The sequence below is a fragment of the Catharus ustulatus genome, chromosome 2, assembly GCF_009819885.2.
Source record: "Catharus ustulatus isolate bCatUst1 chromosome 2, bCatUst1.pri.v2, whole genome shotgun sequence".
Lineage (NCBI taxonomy): Eukaryota > Metazoa > Chordata > Aves > Passeriformes > Turdidae > Catharus > Catharus ustulatus.
Window position 1 is genome coordinate 65,448,843 of NC_046222.1, and position 15,767 is coordinate 65,464,609.

At 35.0% G+C, this 15,767-nt stretch overlaps 1 protein-coding gene across 1 annotated transcript in view; it reads right to left on the reverse strand.

Annotated features, from left to right (window-relative positions):
* Positions 1 to 15,767, reverse strand: part of DIAPH3 (diaphanous related formin 3) — a 201,019-nt gene that overhangs the window by 104,121 nt on the left and 81,131 nt on the right. Inside the window, exons 19-20 of the mRNA XM_033053447.1 lie at positions 10,607 to 10,846; positions 7,372 to 7,501 (exon numbers count right to left, since the gene is read on the reverse strand). Of these exons, the coding sequence (XP_032909338.1) occupies positions 7,372 to 7,501; positions 10,607 to 10,846 (370 nt within the window). The remainder of the gene's footprint in view (positions 1 to 7,371; positions 7,502 to 10,606; positions 10,847 to 15,767) is intronic.

The window sequence follows — 15,767 nt, forward strand, 5'->3', positions numbered from 1 at the left end:
TTATGGGATTGAAAAAAAATAACCAAAACTACAAATAAATTATTTTTTATTTTGTGCTACTCTCATTTACCTCTCTCTGTGTAGGATTATTCTTTCCTCTATAAACCTTCATATCAATAAAGTCAGACAAAGAGACATGAAAGTGCTCAAATCAGTCTTTTTTCAGTTTCTTGAATATTCTGTAGTAGCACAGTATTACTATAGCCACAGTAAAACTTGGTAAAAAATGCACTTAGTACAATTCTAGTTTTATCTCAGTTATCTCAGGATGCAGAATATAAAACTCTGATTTTTTTCTTACAAAAAATTCTGTGGAGAATTTTTACTTCCCTCTCTCCCATCCCCACATTATTATTCTTGCTTAAAAATAAAGCAATATTTAAGCTAGCTTTGAAACTATACCTGTTTTTATCTTAAATACTGAAATAATTCTCCAAAGTGAAGCAATACTTGCATGCTCTCCCACTTTTATTGATGCAAACCTTTTGTTACTTTTTCCATCTGTTGATATTTCTGACATCTTATGTGCCCACTCTCTATGACAATTTACTTGGATGTTCCCATCTCCTAATCATGATGTTCTTCCTCTTGCCTACAGGTATTTTGCTTTCCTTGTGCTATTATGGCCCCTTTATTCTGAGAGAGTGACAGTGATAAGCTGACCTCTAGCCTGATACAAAAAATTATACTATATTATTAAAAAAATTCTGGACATATACTATTAGTTTTTCCATTTGAAAATCACACTGGACTGACTGAGTCTAATGAATAATTCTCTAAAATTGCCATCATGTTATAAAAATGGCATTTTAAAGTAAAGGTAAATGACAAAACATAGCCAAAAAAAGCCCAATAACCAACAAGAAAAAACTCACCCATATTTTCAGGTGTCTTTGGAGCACCAAGAAAGAAATATTGCAGAGGAAAAGTATTGAGTGTTTCTGTAAACATCAGCAAAGGTCTGAAATATCCATTAACAGCATAAAAATCTACCTGGATATACTCAGTGTCACATGGTACTGAAAATACAGCATTTACAGGTTTTTTTCTACCAAAATAATTATTTCCCTTGTCTCTACAGCCATTTTCTGGCTTTCTTACCTTCATTCTTCCTTTTTTTCTTTGTGTGTGTGTGTGTACCTAAGCTTCATACAACATTCCTTTTGAGATTTTTTTCCCCCAAACCTTGACAATGCCACTGGTTCTTTATGATTTAGACTTTCCAGTCTGTAGCCAGAGTAAACTTTGGTTGCACACAATAAAAAATGCAGCTAAGCAAGATTTTTGTCTCCCATTTTGAATTCAAATTTTAGCACTCTAATGTAGTGCAATTGGTAAATGATGTGGAAGCATTTTTGTACCCAGTTCACCAGTAATAATATTATAATAATATTACTATCATCAGATCTTACAGCAATGATACCCTATACTACATCCACAAGAACCCTGGCCTGCTGGACTCGTTATAAACTTCAAGAGCCTCCTGGGAGAAATGCAGTCTGACACCACATCTCTTTTTATAATGTACAGTTTAAGTTCAGAAATTGTAAATATGGGAAACAGTTGAAAAGAGAAACACCTGGACGACAATTCACTGATTGTCAGTCATTCATCACTGAGCTGCTACTGAACGAAACGGCTGCTAAGGCAAGCAGGAAAAAATGGTCAAGCAACAGGATATGGCAGCAGCCCCGAGCACAGGGTTCAAGGTCCCTCAGTGCCGCACTGCACACAATGATATGGCACAGTGGTAGACCAAGATCTGTCAAGAGACAAAACCATCTTATAAAAGAAGAAATTAAATTCAGAGGGGGGAACAGAAAGAAGACCCTTGTATCAGCTGCAGCTTCCCTTGCTGAAGAGCTCTTGAGCCTCACCACCTGCTTCTTTAGGGATCACAAAGTGCTGAGCTGACTGCCGTGTGTTGAATACTTGCAGATAATTTAGGGTATGATTGTTAATAACTAACTGTTTTGAATATGCAGTGAGAGTGTTAATAATGATTCAGAATGAACTATTAGCACAGAATGCCTGCCAATGAAAATCAGTCTAGCAGAGTTAAAAAAAAAAACCAACTTTACAGGGGGCCACATTAATCAGTCTTTTACCCAATATTGTCATTCTAAGATCTAACTCGCTGAGGTATATAGCCAGCAAGATACACAAGTCTACATGTACATCTAAATGCACTTGCAGCACCTTCCTAAAATTTAGCTTTCTCACCTTCAGGGGTCTATACATCTGCACAGCGCATTTCAGCTTTTTTTTTTTTATTGCCTTTTCCACAATTTTAAGGGTCCTCTTGCAATTGATTTCTGCGTAGACCATTTGACATTTTTTGTATTTCAGCAGATATCCACATTTTTGCCCTACAGAGTATATAACCCTGATGGCCTGAGAATAAGAGTGAATTTGTGACCCAAATCAAAATATATTTATGTATAGCATAAATATATTTAAAAGTAATGAGAGATGTGTTGTTAACTTAGAAATCCTCTAATAAGAACACCCTTTCCTTATGACATATAGAATTCTTATGGCATACATATTACTATTTTGCTCTCATACTGCCCTAATATTTTTTAATTTTATAGGTGGGGGTGTCCCATTTTTCATTAATATAGTCTAAACTTCACATTTTGAATTTGAGTCTTAGCTATTTTTTTTAAAGTGAAATTAATTATCTATCAAAAAACCAAATGAAATTTCAAAAAGGAGAAAGTGGATACGTTACTTGTAAAGCTGTGATGAGTTAATGTCTTTTAGAGCAAGGAAAATCTACAGATTTATAGTGTTATAACAATATGAAAGATTTGATACACTGTTACCTGTAAGGTCGGTGTAAATTAGAGTCAATCAAGTAAAACATCAGTCTGCACAAACGCAATATAAATCTTTATAATAGTATAAAATAAGAAATTTGTAAATTGTACTGAATTAGTAAATTACTGAATTACTGAATTGTACTGAAAATATCTATTGTCTGGAATACTAACAGAAAAGCATGAAAGTCATTATATTTAAAAGAAAAGACAGCTTTAATTATATAAATCTTCAGGAACTGTCATATCTGTAAGCTCATTAGTTGCAATGTAAGTTCCTCCCGCTGATCTAAGAGCACTTAGAAAACAGGATTTGTTGTACTTCAAAGTAAAAAGGTATCTTTAATTCATGTACTGTAACAGTGAATTAAATCTAATTCTAGTATTACAAAAGTAAAAACTGAAGCTTTGGGATACAATGGAAAAAAACCCAAAACCACAAATTAAATACCTTAAATACCTTGAAGCAAACTTCAATTGAACAGGTCATATGTCCCTTACTGTTTGCCTCTCAAGGTGGATTTTAAAAATTGATTTTTTTCCTGCAACAATTAATTTGCATACTGTGAATATTCAATCATTTATAAAATACTATAAAATATGTTAGCTTTACCATTAACTTGGTACAGTCACTTGTCACTGCACTTGAAGTCTTACAGACTATTTTAACAGCTTACTGTATGATCACAAGACAATGTTTAATAAAATTAAAGAAGCATGAATATTTCTTCTGAAAAGTATAAAAAGAAAATGAGTTGCTGAACATTGTAATGTCCTAATGTTCACCATTCTGAATAAGAAATAACTTGAAAGAGAAGTTTTAAGAATGAGCAAGTATAAAACAGAATATACAAGGCATGCTACATATAAGATGGCTGATACAAGAACAGTCATGTCAAGGAAGAATTCTAAAAAAAAAGCGCCTTTTAAGTTACTTGTTTTGAGAAAACTGAAGAAAACTCAGCAATTACAGTAATTTCACGATTATAAGCCACACCTGATTATAAGACGCACGTCCAGGTGTCAGCAACTGTCTTGGGTTACAATACAGAGTGTGATAAAAGGTATCTATTCTATCACCATCTGTTGAGGGTGGGGGCAGTGATCTTTATCTCCACGGGAGATACTCTGCTAATGGGTCATCCACTGAAACCAGGTGGGGCATTGTTCTTTATCTTTTCACAACCCATCCTTCCTCCAGCAAGTCATTTTCTGCTAATGGCCCATTGACTCCCACTGTGTGACTGATAAAATTACTTCATCCCATTGCAAGTCGCTCCAGCCAGGGAGAAGAGTCCAACACTTCTTACCAAGATAAAACAGAGCTTTTGGGACACTAAGGTAGCCCCTTTCTCCACTGGACTCCAGAGGAAAACCGGATTTCTTCACATCACCACTGGATCTCCGGAGGGAAACTGCACCTTGTACAGGAGCACTGCTCCAACTGAATCACATCTGTCACTGCAAGAGGACTGCAACCACCATTTAATGGGACTGCTACCAACACCCTGCCTGACAGGGTGTCAGGTTGTACTCTGACTTTGTCAAGGTTTAGAGTTTGTTTCTTTGTAGTACCGTATTTCTATTTTAATCGCCCTAGTAAAGAACTGTTATTCCTAAGTCCCATATTTTTGCCTGAAAGCCCCTTGATTTCAAAAAAGGGAGGGGGTTTACATTCTCCATTTCAAAGAGAAGCTCCTGCCTTTCTCAGCAGACACCTGTCCTCCAAACTAAAACAGTAACTTTTCGTTCTTAGTCCATCTACAAGCTGCACCTGATTATAAGCCGCACTTCCGGGTTCGCACCAAAATCTTAGCAAAAATGGTGCAGCTTATAATTGTGAAATTACTGTACTTTGAGATGATCAAGCCAAAACTAAGACGTGCACAGTATAGGTCCATTTTGAGGTACAAATTCGTATGTTCAGCTTCAAGTTTTCTGTTAATATTGTTCAAATGGCACTTACACATGTTTCTATCACATTAATTTTGATTTATAATTTAAAGGACACCTGCAAATAATACTTTTATGCCAGATAAAATTGTGAAATTATTGTATCTGAAGACATGAATATGCAGAGAGTTAATAAAACCAGCTCAATAAAAACCAGCTCGCAACAAAGGCAGAGGAGAATAGAATATTCTTATCCAACTTCCTTGATCTATTCTTGGAAAGTATTTTTAGAAATTACTTCAGAAAACAAAGTTCAGTAAAACCATGAAGGGAATTTAATTCCACCACCTGTACAAGGCCCACACCTTTGCCAGGACAAAAGCTAGAGAAGAGGATTTAAAAACAAGCACTGAAACAAAACACTACCTCTACAGTTCAGGGAAAATTGAACAATATATTAATATGACACAAAAGCAGAAAAGAGAGATGTTGCCTCTTCACTCAACAACTTTGAGGAACAAAGAGGCATATGTGTGAATAGAACCTTTCTATTGGATGACAGGAAAAAAACGAGGCTGACTTCCTCTCCCCTCTCTGTTATCAGCAGCCTGTAACTCTTAGACATAACATTTGGATCCAAAGAGTTTCCAGATTTATTGGAAGTGTAAATTGCCTCCCAGAAATGCAAATCAGGATGGATTATTTCTACTACACCCTAAATTACAATATCTCAGAATGGCGGAAATCCTCTAAGCCTCCGTACCAAAGTTATGTTCTACCAAAACAAGTATTTTTTTCTGTAATACGCATATTTGACTATATAAAAGATTTTTGGTGACTTCCCCTCTATCACTGTTCCTAGTAGCTATAATGATGGCTTGTAATATCTGCTGTAGTATCTGCTGTGATTTCCCAGCTCTCTTGGTCAACTTGTTAGATTTCATCAGCATATCAGTAATACATGAGGCCATTACAGTGGATATGACTGAAGAGATTCATAGACTTTCTTTACAACTGACCTTCTGCTAAGCTCAAGCAAAAATAGCCACTTCATTAAAAATTTACTGTACAAAAGTCAGTGCATATTAAATCAACTTGCTTCATAAAAATGTACTTTTGCAAAAGTACTAAAAGGTTTAAGAAAACTCCAGGAGTTACAGTTTTTGTGATCTGCTGGGTTTTCCAAAATTCCAGTGCAGCAGAAGTCTTTTGGAGTTTTGCAGATAGTGAAACAAGTAAAAACAAACACACTGATATGCTAATCTGTCAAAGATATCCTAAAACTTTTTCTTTGTCATACAGTAAAACTGAAATGTAAAATGCATCTCATAATATACTATAGTAAATTCAATATATAAACTTGGAAACATGATCATTGATTTCCATCCTACCTCATACTGAGATCAAAGACTCAACTAGTGATTACTAGATGCCTAGAGCAGAACAGAAAACCTGGGCAAACTGATAATTTTACTGGCTACTCTTAGAATGGTCAGCGATTTAGAATTCAGAATTTTTCTAGAAAACAGTCAACAGTGTCATATAAGATAATTGTCAATACTGAAAACACTGCTTTCTAATAAGGATAAAAAACCCTCAACCACAATACAGGCAATAACATAATAGTGAAGAAAAAAAATTCAGTGACTAGTTAAAAACAATGCCAAACACACCAAATTAATGTACAGCAGAAAATGCTTCTATTACCAGTATAAACAGTTAGGTGAAGGGCTTGAAGCATTTGACAGCTATTTAAAAATAACTGAACTTTTCCAGGGTTAAAATACACCAAGTAAAACTGGAAATTTTAAGAACCAGAAAGTGAACTCTATGTAAGTGACCCACTATCTCAAGTCCTCTATCAGAGGCAGGTTTTGCAAAACTGTAATTTGTGGCAGGGAGACTGACTGAGGTATGAGAGTGACACTCTACAAAGCATTATAGATAAACTGTGATATTTCCCAAACTGACATAAACTAAAATATTTTTAACTGAGCCCATCCAATATTTTTTTCCTGTCAGAGTAGGACAGTGCTAAGGTAGCATCAATTTCTACTTCTATGCTTTGTCTGTTTAAATTACTTAAACTGATAAAATGTGGAAAAGGCACTTTAAATTAAGAAACTAATTTTAAACATCTCTGGTTAGTGCTTATACAGAGATTTTCCATATTCTATATTGCATGATGAAACTACAAATTTTTCCAGATTTCCAACATTACTCTTACATGAAAAAGATACATGTAGGGATGAAAAAACTGTTCATTTTTTGAAAAAAAAATAAAACAAAATAAAGTGATGCCATGACAGCCTTTTTACATGTCTGAATTAGAAGACAGTGAGTGATACACTTATTGTGTAAATGATCAAAGACTGGAATTAAGATTTGGTAACAGAAAAGAACTTTTAAAAGAAATTCAGTACAGGAAATGTTTCTAAAAGATATGTTACAAGAAATACAATGGGAAGTCCTGTAATAAATGTTAGAGGACAAACAATAAGTATCTTCAAGACCATTCACAGCAGCTCAACTTACTGATCTGTGATATTGACTATTAATATCTATTTTTTAAATATTGTTAGTAAAAATAATCATCACTTTATACACAAGACATTACAACATGTCAAATTCAAAACTTTCAGTCAGTTACACAAACCTTTACTAGCTTTATCCAAATGCTGAAAATCCTCAACAAAATTCAGGACATCCTGATAGCTTTCTTCACACACTTCTACCAGAAAATGGAGCAACGTTGTTTTCTGGTCTGCTGATTTTGTGTCCTTCAGCTGGGTGGGGGAAAAAAAGAAATGTAAAAACATGGAGAAAAAAATTTATTTATGGTCATTTTAATAATTGATATATATTAGCAATTACTCATCCAAGAAAGGAAAGAACAAACTGTTAGAGTAGTACATTTTTTTAAAGACAGCAATGGGTTGTTTCATTTCCCCCTTGCTAAAATTACCTAGAAAGGTCACACTAAATATTTTTTCATTCTATGCAATATTTGTGTTCAGTATTCAAAAACAGTACACACATTTCTTTTAAAAATGTAATTATTTTAACAATACAGGAATATTTACAAAACTGTGAATAAGCACATGAAAGTACAAGAAGAAAAGCAAGTTAAATCAGCAAAATCTAGCTATATATAATGCACATAATCCACTGGATTACATTATTTCCTTCTTTATAAATGGAAGTAACTGTAGCCTAAAAATACTTCTGTAGTGGAAGCTACAAAACCTCAACATGCACAAGTTCTTGTTATCAGTTCTCAATACAGTAAATAAGACTTCATAGGTCTCCTTGTTTAAAAACACTGACTTGGAGAATTCTTAAGCATAAACCTTTCTTTCTGGGCTCTTTATACATATAAAATTATTTTCAAGCTTGGACACTTTAAAACTTGCACTACTTGTGTAAAAACATTAACAATTGATACTGACAAACACTCCTATTATGGTCTTTCATCTAAAACATTCTTTTAAATCAAAGACATTTTTATAAATAGAAAATGAAATCACAAATGGAAGTGTTTCTTCACTACATAAGAACTATTTCTACATTAAAAAAATTAGCAGAAAAAGTATACAATCATGTAGGCACAAAGTAAACATGAGTATAAAAAGGTCTGCCACAATTGTACAAAGATTTGTCCATCTGAATATCAAGGCACAAAGTCCTTAACACAGTATTGACATTTCATAATTACAGTAATTTCACGGCTATAAGGCACACCGGAGTATAAGGCGCACTTCCGGGTGTCGGCAAATTTCCAAACTTTTGTCAATATATAAGGCGCACCGGACTATAAGGCGCACTTTTTTTTGCAGCAAGGATCCACCGCCGGCTCCACCCACGGGGTTGCTGGCCAAGGCCCTGCCTCAACCTGGCAGCCACGGCACCGCGGACCCCCGGGCTCGCCTGTACCTGGCAGCCACAGGCCCCCAGGCCCGCCTGTACCCAACAGGAGGGGCGCCGTGGGCCCCCGGGCTCGCCTGTATCTGGCAGCCACGGCCCTGCCGGCTCCCCCGCGGCTCGCAGCTCACACTTCCGGGTTGGCAAATTTCCAAACTTTGTCCATATATAAGGCACACCGGACTATAAGGTGCACTTCCAGGTTCGGGCCAAAATTTTAGTCAAAAGGGTGCGCCTTATAGTCGTGAAATTACTGTAACTCTAAAATGTCTGTTTATTTTCAAAGACCAAAATGCTACTATGCTGATATATACTCTCCCAGAGCATGCACGTTTTCCTTCAGAAAACTGGATTAATAACAATGTGAAACACAATTTTCCAAATAAACAGGAAATGGAACACATATATATCAAAACCAAAAAATATATTTTAGGATTATTATTGTATGCAATGCTATAAAATATGTTACTTCTATTGTATTGGGAATCTCAGTGAAAGATGTCTCAATAACACCACAAAAAATTTCTACAATATGACACTGTGGTACACGTAAACACTGTGATACATAACAAAAGTTAGCTATAAATATGAACCTGTGTTATAAACATGCATATTAGTTAAATACATCAGTATTTAACGAATGATTGCGTATTAGCATATCAATATTGTGTCTCTCTTCTGAGATTACTCGTGGCTGCTCTCTGCCATTAAATACATATTTTCATTATCTATATACATAAATTCTCTCTCCTATACCTAGTACTGTACAGTTATCTTCAAAATCTTCATATTCTAGATCTTAATAAATTATTTCTCCAAGATAAATTCTGACTTTTGATCCTGCTCTGCAAATTGCTTATATTAATTATCTTCACATTATTATCATAAATATATTTTTTTGTCTTGTGTATTAAAAATACAGGGACTATAACCAGACGGAGGACAGATCCTTGCAAAATCATACTTAAGTAAATGCACCTAATTGGAGAAAGAACCTTTAGTATCTTCTTTCTAAATATGTTTCTCAACAAGTTGCATTTTTAACTCAATCACTTCATGTACAATGTATTAACTCTAGGTGGATGACTCATGTGTAATGCTAACTTTAGACTAGCGAAAGAATGTAAGTTATTCTTTACGTAAGTTATTCTTTATGAATATTTATGTCGTAGGTATCACATTCAACACTCAGCGAAAGAATTGTTCTGAAATATGGCAGAATAAGGGTGATTAGTTTCATGAATGTAGAAGTTAACATATTGTGTTTTCTCTTGTGCCAAAAGATAAAGAAACAGAAAGACAAAGAGCACATACGAAGTTTCAAATAATTCCTTCCTTATAAGAACTATATGTGCACTCTGAAGATTATGTGGTAACACCCCAGAGAACACAGGAAAAAAATAACATCACTAAATATGGGAAAGGTTATTAGCATTAGAATGGATTATAAATTAACACCCAGAAAAGTATAGACACCTTCTTGGATATACCTTATACAAAAGTTGAAAGAATGAAAATTTAGGAAAAATCAGATGAAGTAAGAAATTAATCAAACTGAGCAACATAAGAAGAGAATCACATAAGGAGTAAATTCATGTCCAAAAGAAAACATAACTGTATTAAAACATATTAAACTGTGATAGATGTCTTAGAAGTGCTCAGACATGCTAAAATTACTAAACTACTACGATCATAGAGATCAGGTCATTACATAACCTTATTTAGTTCAGGTTTTTTATCATTCCCTCAAAATAGAATCACTTAAAAGTGATTAAATACAAATCAGTTTTAAGATGACTATTCATGGATTAGCTGTACTGTTTAAACCATCAACTAATGCCAATAATAAGGAAAAAACAGTAAGGAAATAATTAACTGCAGGAAAAACATCAGAACCAGAGTACTTATGTAGCATAATTAAAAAAAAAATAAGTGAATGTAATACTCAACATGGACATTTCAAAACTCACTTTACATAGCGAGCTGAGATTATATCCAAAGGTCTGTGCATTCCGAGAACCTGCATTCATGTAGTTTCCCATTAGCAATACCAGTTCCAGCAGCTTGCTAAAGCTTTTACTCTTCTTTATCTCTTCACAGGCAGCACTGACAGCCATGATGTCAGGTTTGATGTTGTTCACCTGCTCCTCAAACTGAAGCTTAAAAAGAATAGCACTGAGCCGTGGCCGTAGTCTCTTCACGTTGCTCATCTGATTGGAAAGAAAAATAGAAGATTTCCTTTAAAATTCATGGTACACTTTGGCACTGTACAAATGCATACGCTCTGAAATGATTTATTGGTGTGACAGGCTTGAAGAAGCAATATATCTGCTATAACTGATAGCAAATGAATGAATGAATGAGAGACACTTGGGTAAGCAGCTGAAATCCCATCTTGTGGTTAATAGGAACTGCCCCCATCCTTTCCAAATAACTAGTATGTGTAAGCAATAAAAGATAAAGTGTCATCATATATCACATCTGTCAACTCATATAGCAAATCCTATAAAACTAATCCAAGTTTATGGACCCAGTAGTTGCAAAGGAATGAAAGTAGTTCACAAATTTTGTATAACTCTGGATGTATCAAAACAAGACAAATCTCATTTTCTGGTGCAAATATTTGAAAGCTGATGTCAATAAGAGCCTATTATAAACTTGCAGGAAAATAACAGTCTTGAAAAAAATCTCAGCTATGAAACACCTAATATAGTATGCACTAATATATACCAATATTCATACCCCCTACACCCCTGTATACTAACCTAATACCGTTCATTAGGTGCAGCTGAATGCTCTCAGGAAAATAGCTTCTGTAGATCACACACAAAAGACTTGGCTTTCTCTATGGTTTACTGATCACGTATTTTCAACACAAATTTTGATCTTCTTATATACTAGGTCACTGAATTCTCACTCTAGACATACTTTGCACATCATTTACTACATCCACATAGAAACACTAAAAAATTATTCAATGAGTTGCTTATCTTGCTTTTCCCCATCCCTGTTTTCTCATCAATTTCATGAATTCCCTAAGATCTCCTTCCTCATACGTGCCTATTTCCATCTCAAGGCAAGGTTCAAGACTAATTTCTTTACAATTCCCAGAATCTTAAACTAAGTTTTCACTTTATTTTTCTGAATAAGGAACACATTGTTTCCAGCTACCAGTACATCTCCATGCAAGAAAGAAGCAATAATATTGGCACTTCTCCTACAAAGCAGTAGGCTTCATAAAATGGCCTTAAACTTTTGCCTTTAAATAGGACATATCCCCCTCAAAACTACAGTGATACCTAAGGTTTTACAGAGCATTTCTCAACACAGATCTAGTCTACCGATGGGAAAATTCCTTTGACAGTGCAACATTCATATGGCACTGGTTGTCCCAGGAGACTCAGTGTAAAGGATAATGGTGACACTCCATCCATTTTCAGTATAAAGTGAAACAGAAGGCTGTCTTGTCCAAAGGGTTTGATACAGAAGCAGAAGAGGATGGAATTTACAATCTATTTTATTGGTTTTACTGTGACAGTAGAAGAAAATAAAATCAGGTAGAGTTAACATTTTATGCCACTAGGCCATTTCAGAAATGCCTTCATAGCTGTTGTAGCCACATGATGGCGTCTCACTGAAATAAACATACCATTTGTATTTTAGTTCAGGTCAAAAATCTTGATGCAAAATAAGAAATAATTTCCACTGACTGTACTTTGGTTTTCATCATACAGCAAAGCACATAATCAGGATGTCTCTCAGATTAACCTAGGTTGAAAATCAACTGTTGCACTTTAGTCCACTGACTGCCTCCAGTCTGGTCATCAAATAAAACACTTAAAATGTACACTTTTAACATTATTAGCTCAGTACCAACTGTAGGGAGATATTCTGTTCTTACACAAAACAGTACCCAATAAGTGTGGTAAAATTCTTACTGAATAATGAATAAATAAGGATAATGGGTCTTGAATTTGAGCAGAGCATTTCACAGCAAAATAGAAACAGCAATACCTAAATTCCACATGAAATTAATAAGGTACTCTAACAACTTTATACCTACAGTAATTTCACGATTATAAGCTGCACCATTTTGACTAAAATTTTTGTCTGAACTCGAAGTGCAGCTTATAATCAGGTGCGGCTTATATATGGACAAAGAAGGAAAAGTTGCTGTTTTAGTTTGGAGCACAGGTGTCTGCTGAGAAATGCGGGAACTTCTCTTTGAAATGGAGAATGTAAACCCCCTCCCTCCAAATTATTATAATTTTGAAATCAAGGGGCTTTCAGGCAAAGATATGGGAATTAGGAATAACAGCTCTTTACTAGGGAAATTAAAATAGAAATACAGTACTACAAAGAAACAAACTCCAAACCCTGACAAAGTCAGAGTATACCCTGACACCCTGTCAGGCAGGGTGTTGGTAGCAGTCCCATTAAATGGTGGCTGGATCCTCTTGCAGTGATAGATGTGGTTCAGTTGGAGCAGTGCTCCTGTAGAAGGTACAGTTTCCCTCTGGAGGTCCAGTGGTGATGTGGAGAAATCCGGTTTTCCTCTGGAGTCCAGTGGAGAAAGGGGCTACCTTAGTGTCCCAAAACCTCTGTTTTTATTTTGGTAAGAAATGTTGGGCTCTTCCCCCTGGTTGGAGCAACTTCCAATTGGATGAAGTAATTTTATCAGTCACACAGTGGGAGTCAATGGGCCATTAGCAGAAAATGACTCGCTGAAGGAAGGATGGGTTGTGAAAAGATAAAGAACAATGCCCCACCTGGTTTCAATGGATGGCTCATTAGCAGAATATCTGCCATGGAGATGAGGATCACTGCCCCCACCCTCAACAGATGGTGATAGAATAGATACCTTTTATCACACTCTGTATTGTAATGTGTGGCTTATAATCAGGTGCGGTTTATATATGGACAAAGAACGAAAAGTTGCTGGCACCTGGAAGTGCGGCTTATACTCAGTGCGGCTTATAATCGTGAAATTACTGTAATTTAAGAATAACTACATAAAAGAATGTTAAGGTAGTGAACAGAGGTGTCATAATCATTCTCCCAGGTCTATCAGGAGGAATTACTATTAACTCCTTTTCCTCAATTATCTTACTAAATTTGTATATGTACTACTACTTCTCAGCATCTTGAGAACAATGTATTTGATTTTAAATTTTGCCCTAAAGCTATCCAGAAAAAAATTGAGACTAGACCAGAAAAAAACTCCCACAACATTCCACTGAAATTAGCCAGATTTTTAGTATTTAATACCCTACTCAGGGTGCAATAGAGATGATCATAAATATTAAACTATAGAAACTAAAAAAAATACAGTGTAAGTTGCATTGATTTTAAATAGTATTGAACTCAATATGCTACAGAATCACTAGAAGGTATATCATCTATTGACTCTTGGCTTTTCAGACAGGCAGATCCTTGAAACTGAAATAATCATGCACTTTAGACCACAAGGATGTGTTGCACAAAAATGAGCATGAACATCTGCATAAAAGGAGCAAAGTTTTAACCAGAACCACTTGAACTACAAGAAATTCATACGTCCGGTATGTAAGTATGTAATTCTTAAGGCTGAATACAAAAAGATATAATCTAAATAATTGCCAGAAACACATCAGAAATGCCACTGGTTTTTTATTATTGTTATTACTAGCATTATTTTTTTGTTGTTGTTGAAAATGGTCTGAAATCCATGCACAATGCATGTAGTTGGTATTACTCCTTTACCTGTTCGCTAAGTCAATAATTGAGAAGGGAAGAGATGCAGTTCCCTTAAGTATTATATGGCTTTTTTGTGACATGTAGTTCACAGTTATATTCAAACTGTAAAATCCATACACCCTACCACAAGAGATGCTAAGAATTTCAGTGTTGCAATGCTGGTCATATTATGTTAATTCCCTATATTTTTTCATAATCAGCATATAAGGACGTAAGTTTACTTCAGTTTAGATAGTGGAATTCCGAAAACAAACTATCCAAATAACTAAAACAGCAAGCAGAAGTAAAAACCTGTACATGTTAGAGAACTCAGCATATAGGTAATGAATTGTTCTACTTTTTAAGTAATAAGAAGAGACTCACTATGAGTTGAGCCACTCAGCAGCAGCTCTCAGAGATCTCACATCCAAGAGCAAAGACAGGTTTTTCTCTCAAATACAGCATAAATCACAAGGCAACTACACGAATGTGCAATCTGATATATGTGTACTCTCACTATCTTTTTCTGTTGATGTCAAGTAAAGGAAAGCATCTCAGAAGTTTCCTTGACACTACATTTGATCACTGAAGGGGTTTCATTCCTGTCACAAGCTCATAGAGAAAAACACTGCAAGCATTTCAGCTTCATATTTTCTTTAAAAGGAGTAACAGTGCTGAGGTTGTCAGACCACCTGAAAATGTTCTCATCCAAAAAGTAAAATAACAGTTACAGCCAAGCTGACTAAAGAGAGCAAACTGGAATACCATTCCCTGTGGAAAGTGTATGGCTTTCACCACTGCAGCATCAGTGAACTCCTAAGAGTGCAGAGGAAAAAATTCCTGACACTTATCTTTTGACCCAGGCACTTGAAAAGCAGGAAAAAAAAATTAAATACAGAAGGCCTGATACCTTAAAAGATATTTTATCAAGTTTAAAGAAGATAAAAGAACATCCTGCTCAATTTGAAAAGGACAGCTAACATGCCTAAATCTTAGTGAAAACCAGCAGCATTCTGGAAAGATCAAACATTATTTCACAATATAGGAAGTCAATTCACAATAAAAATCAGCATTTTTGTTGACATGTTTTTAAGGATACATGGAAGTAGTTAATCTTTCTTCACTTTTGATACACTCTTTTCCTTTAAGGAAATGATAATAAAGTCAAGAACTGCCAACATAAAATTAAAATTACTTCAGAGAAATCAAGTTTAGATAGAGACAGATATAGATATAGATCAGATATAGATACACATATATATGTATGTATATATGCAAACATTTGAACTAATGACTTTTCAGCTTTATTAGCAGTGATAGAGAGCATGTCCTGTTACTCTGCTTCTCTAGCCTGAATTATAAACAGCTTGAATTTGAACTACTGACTAAATTTCCTGAAAATCTAATATTTTCCTA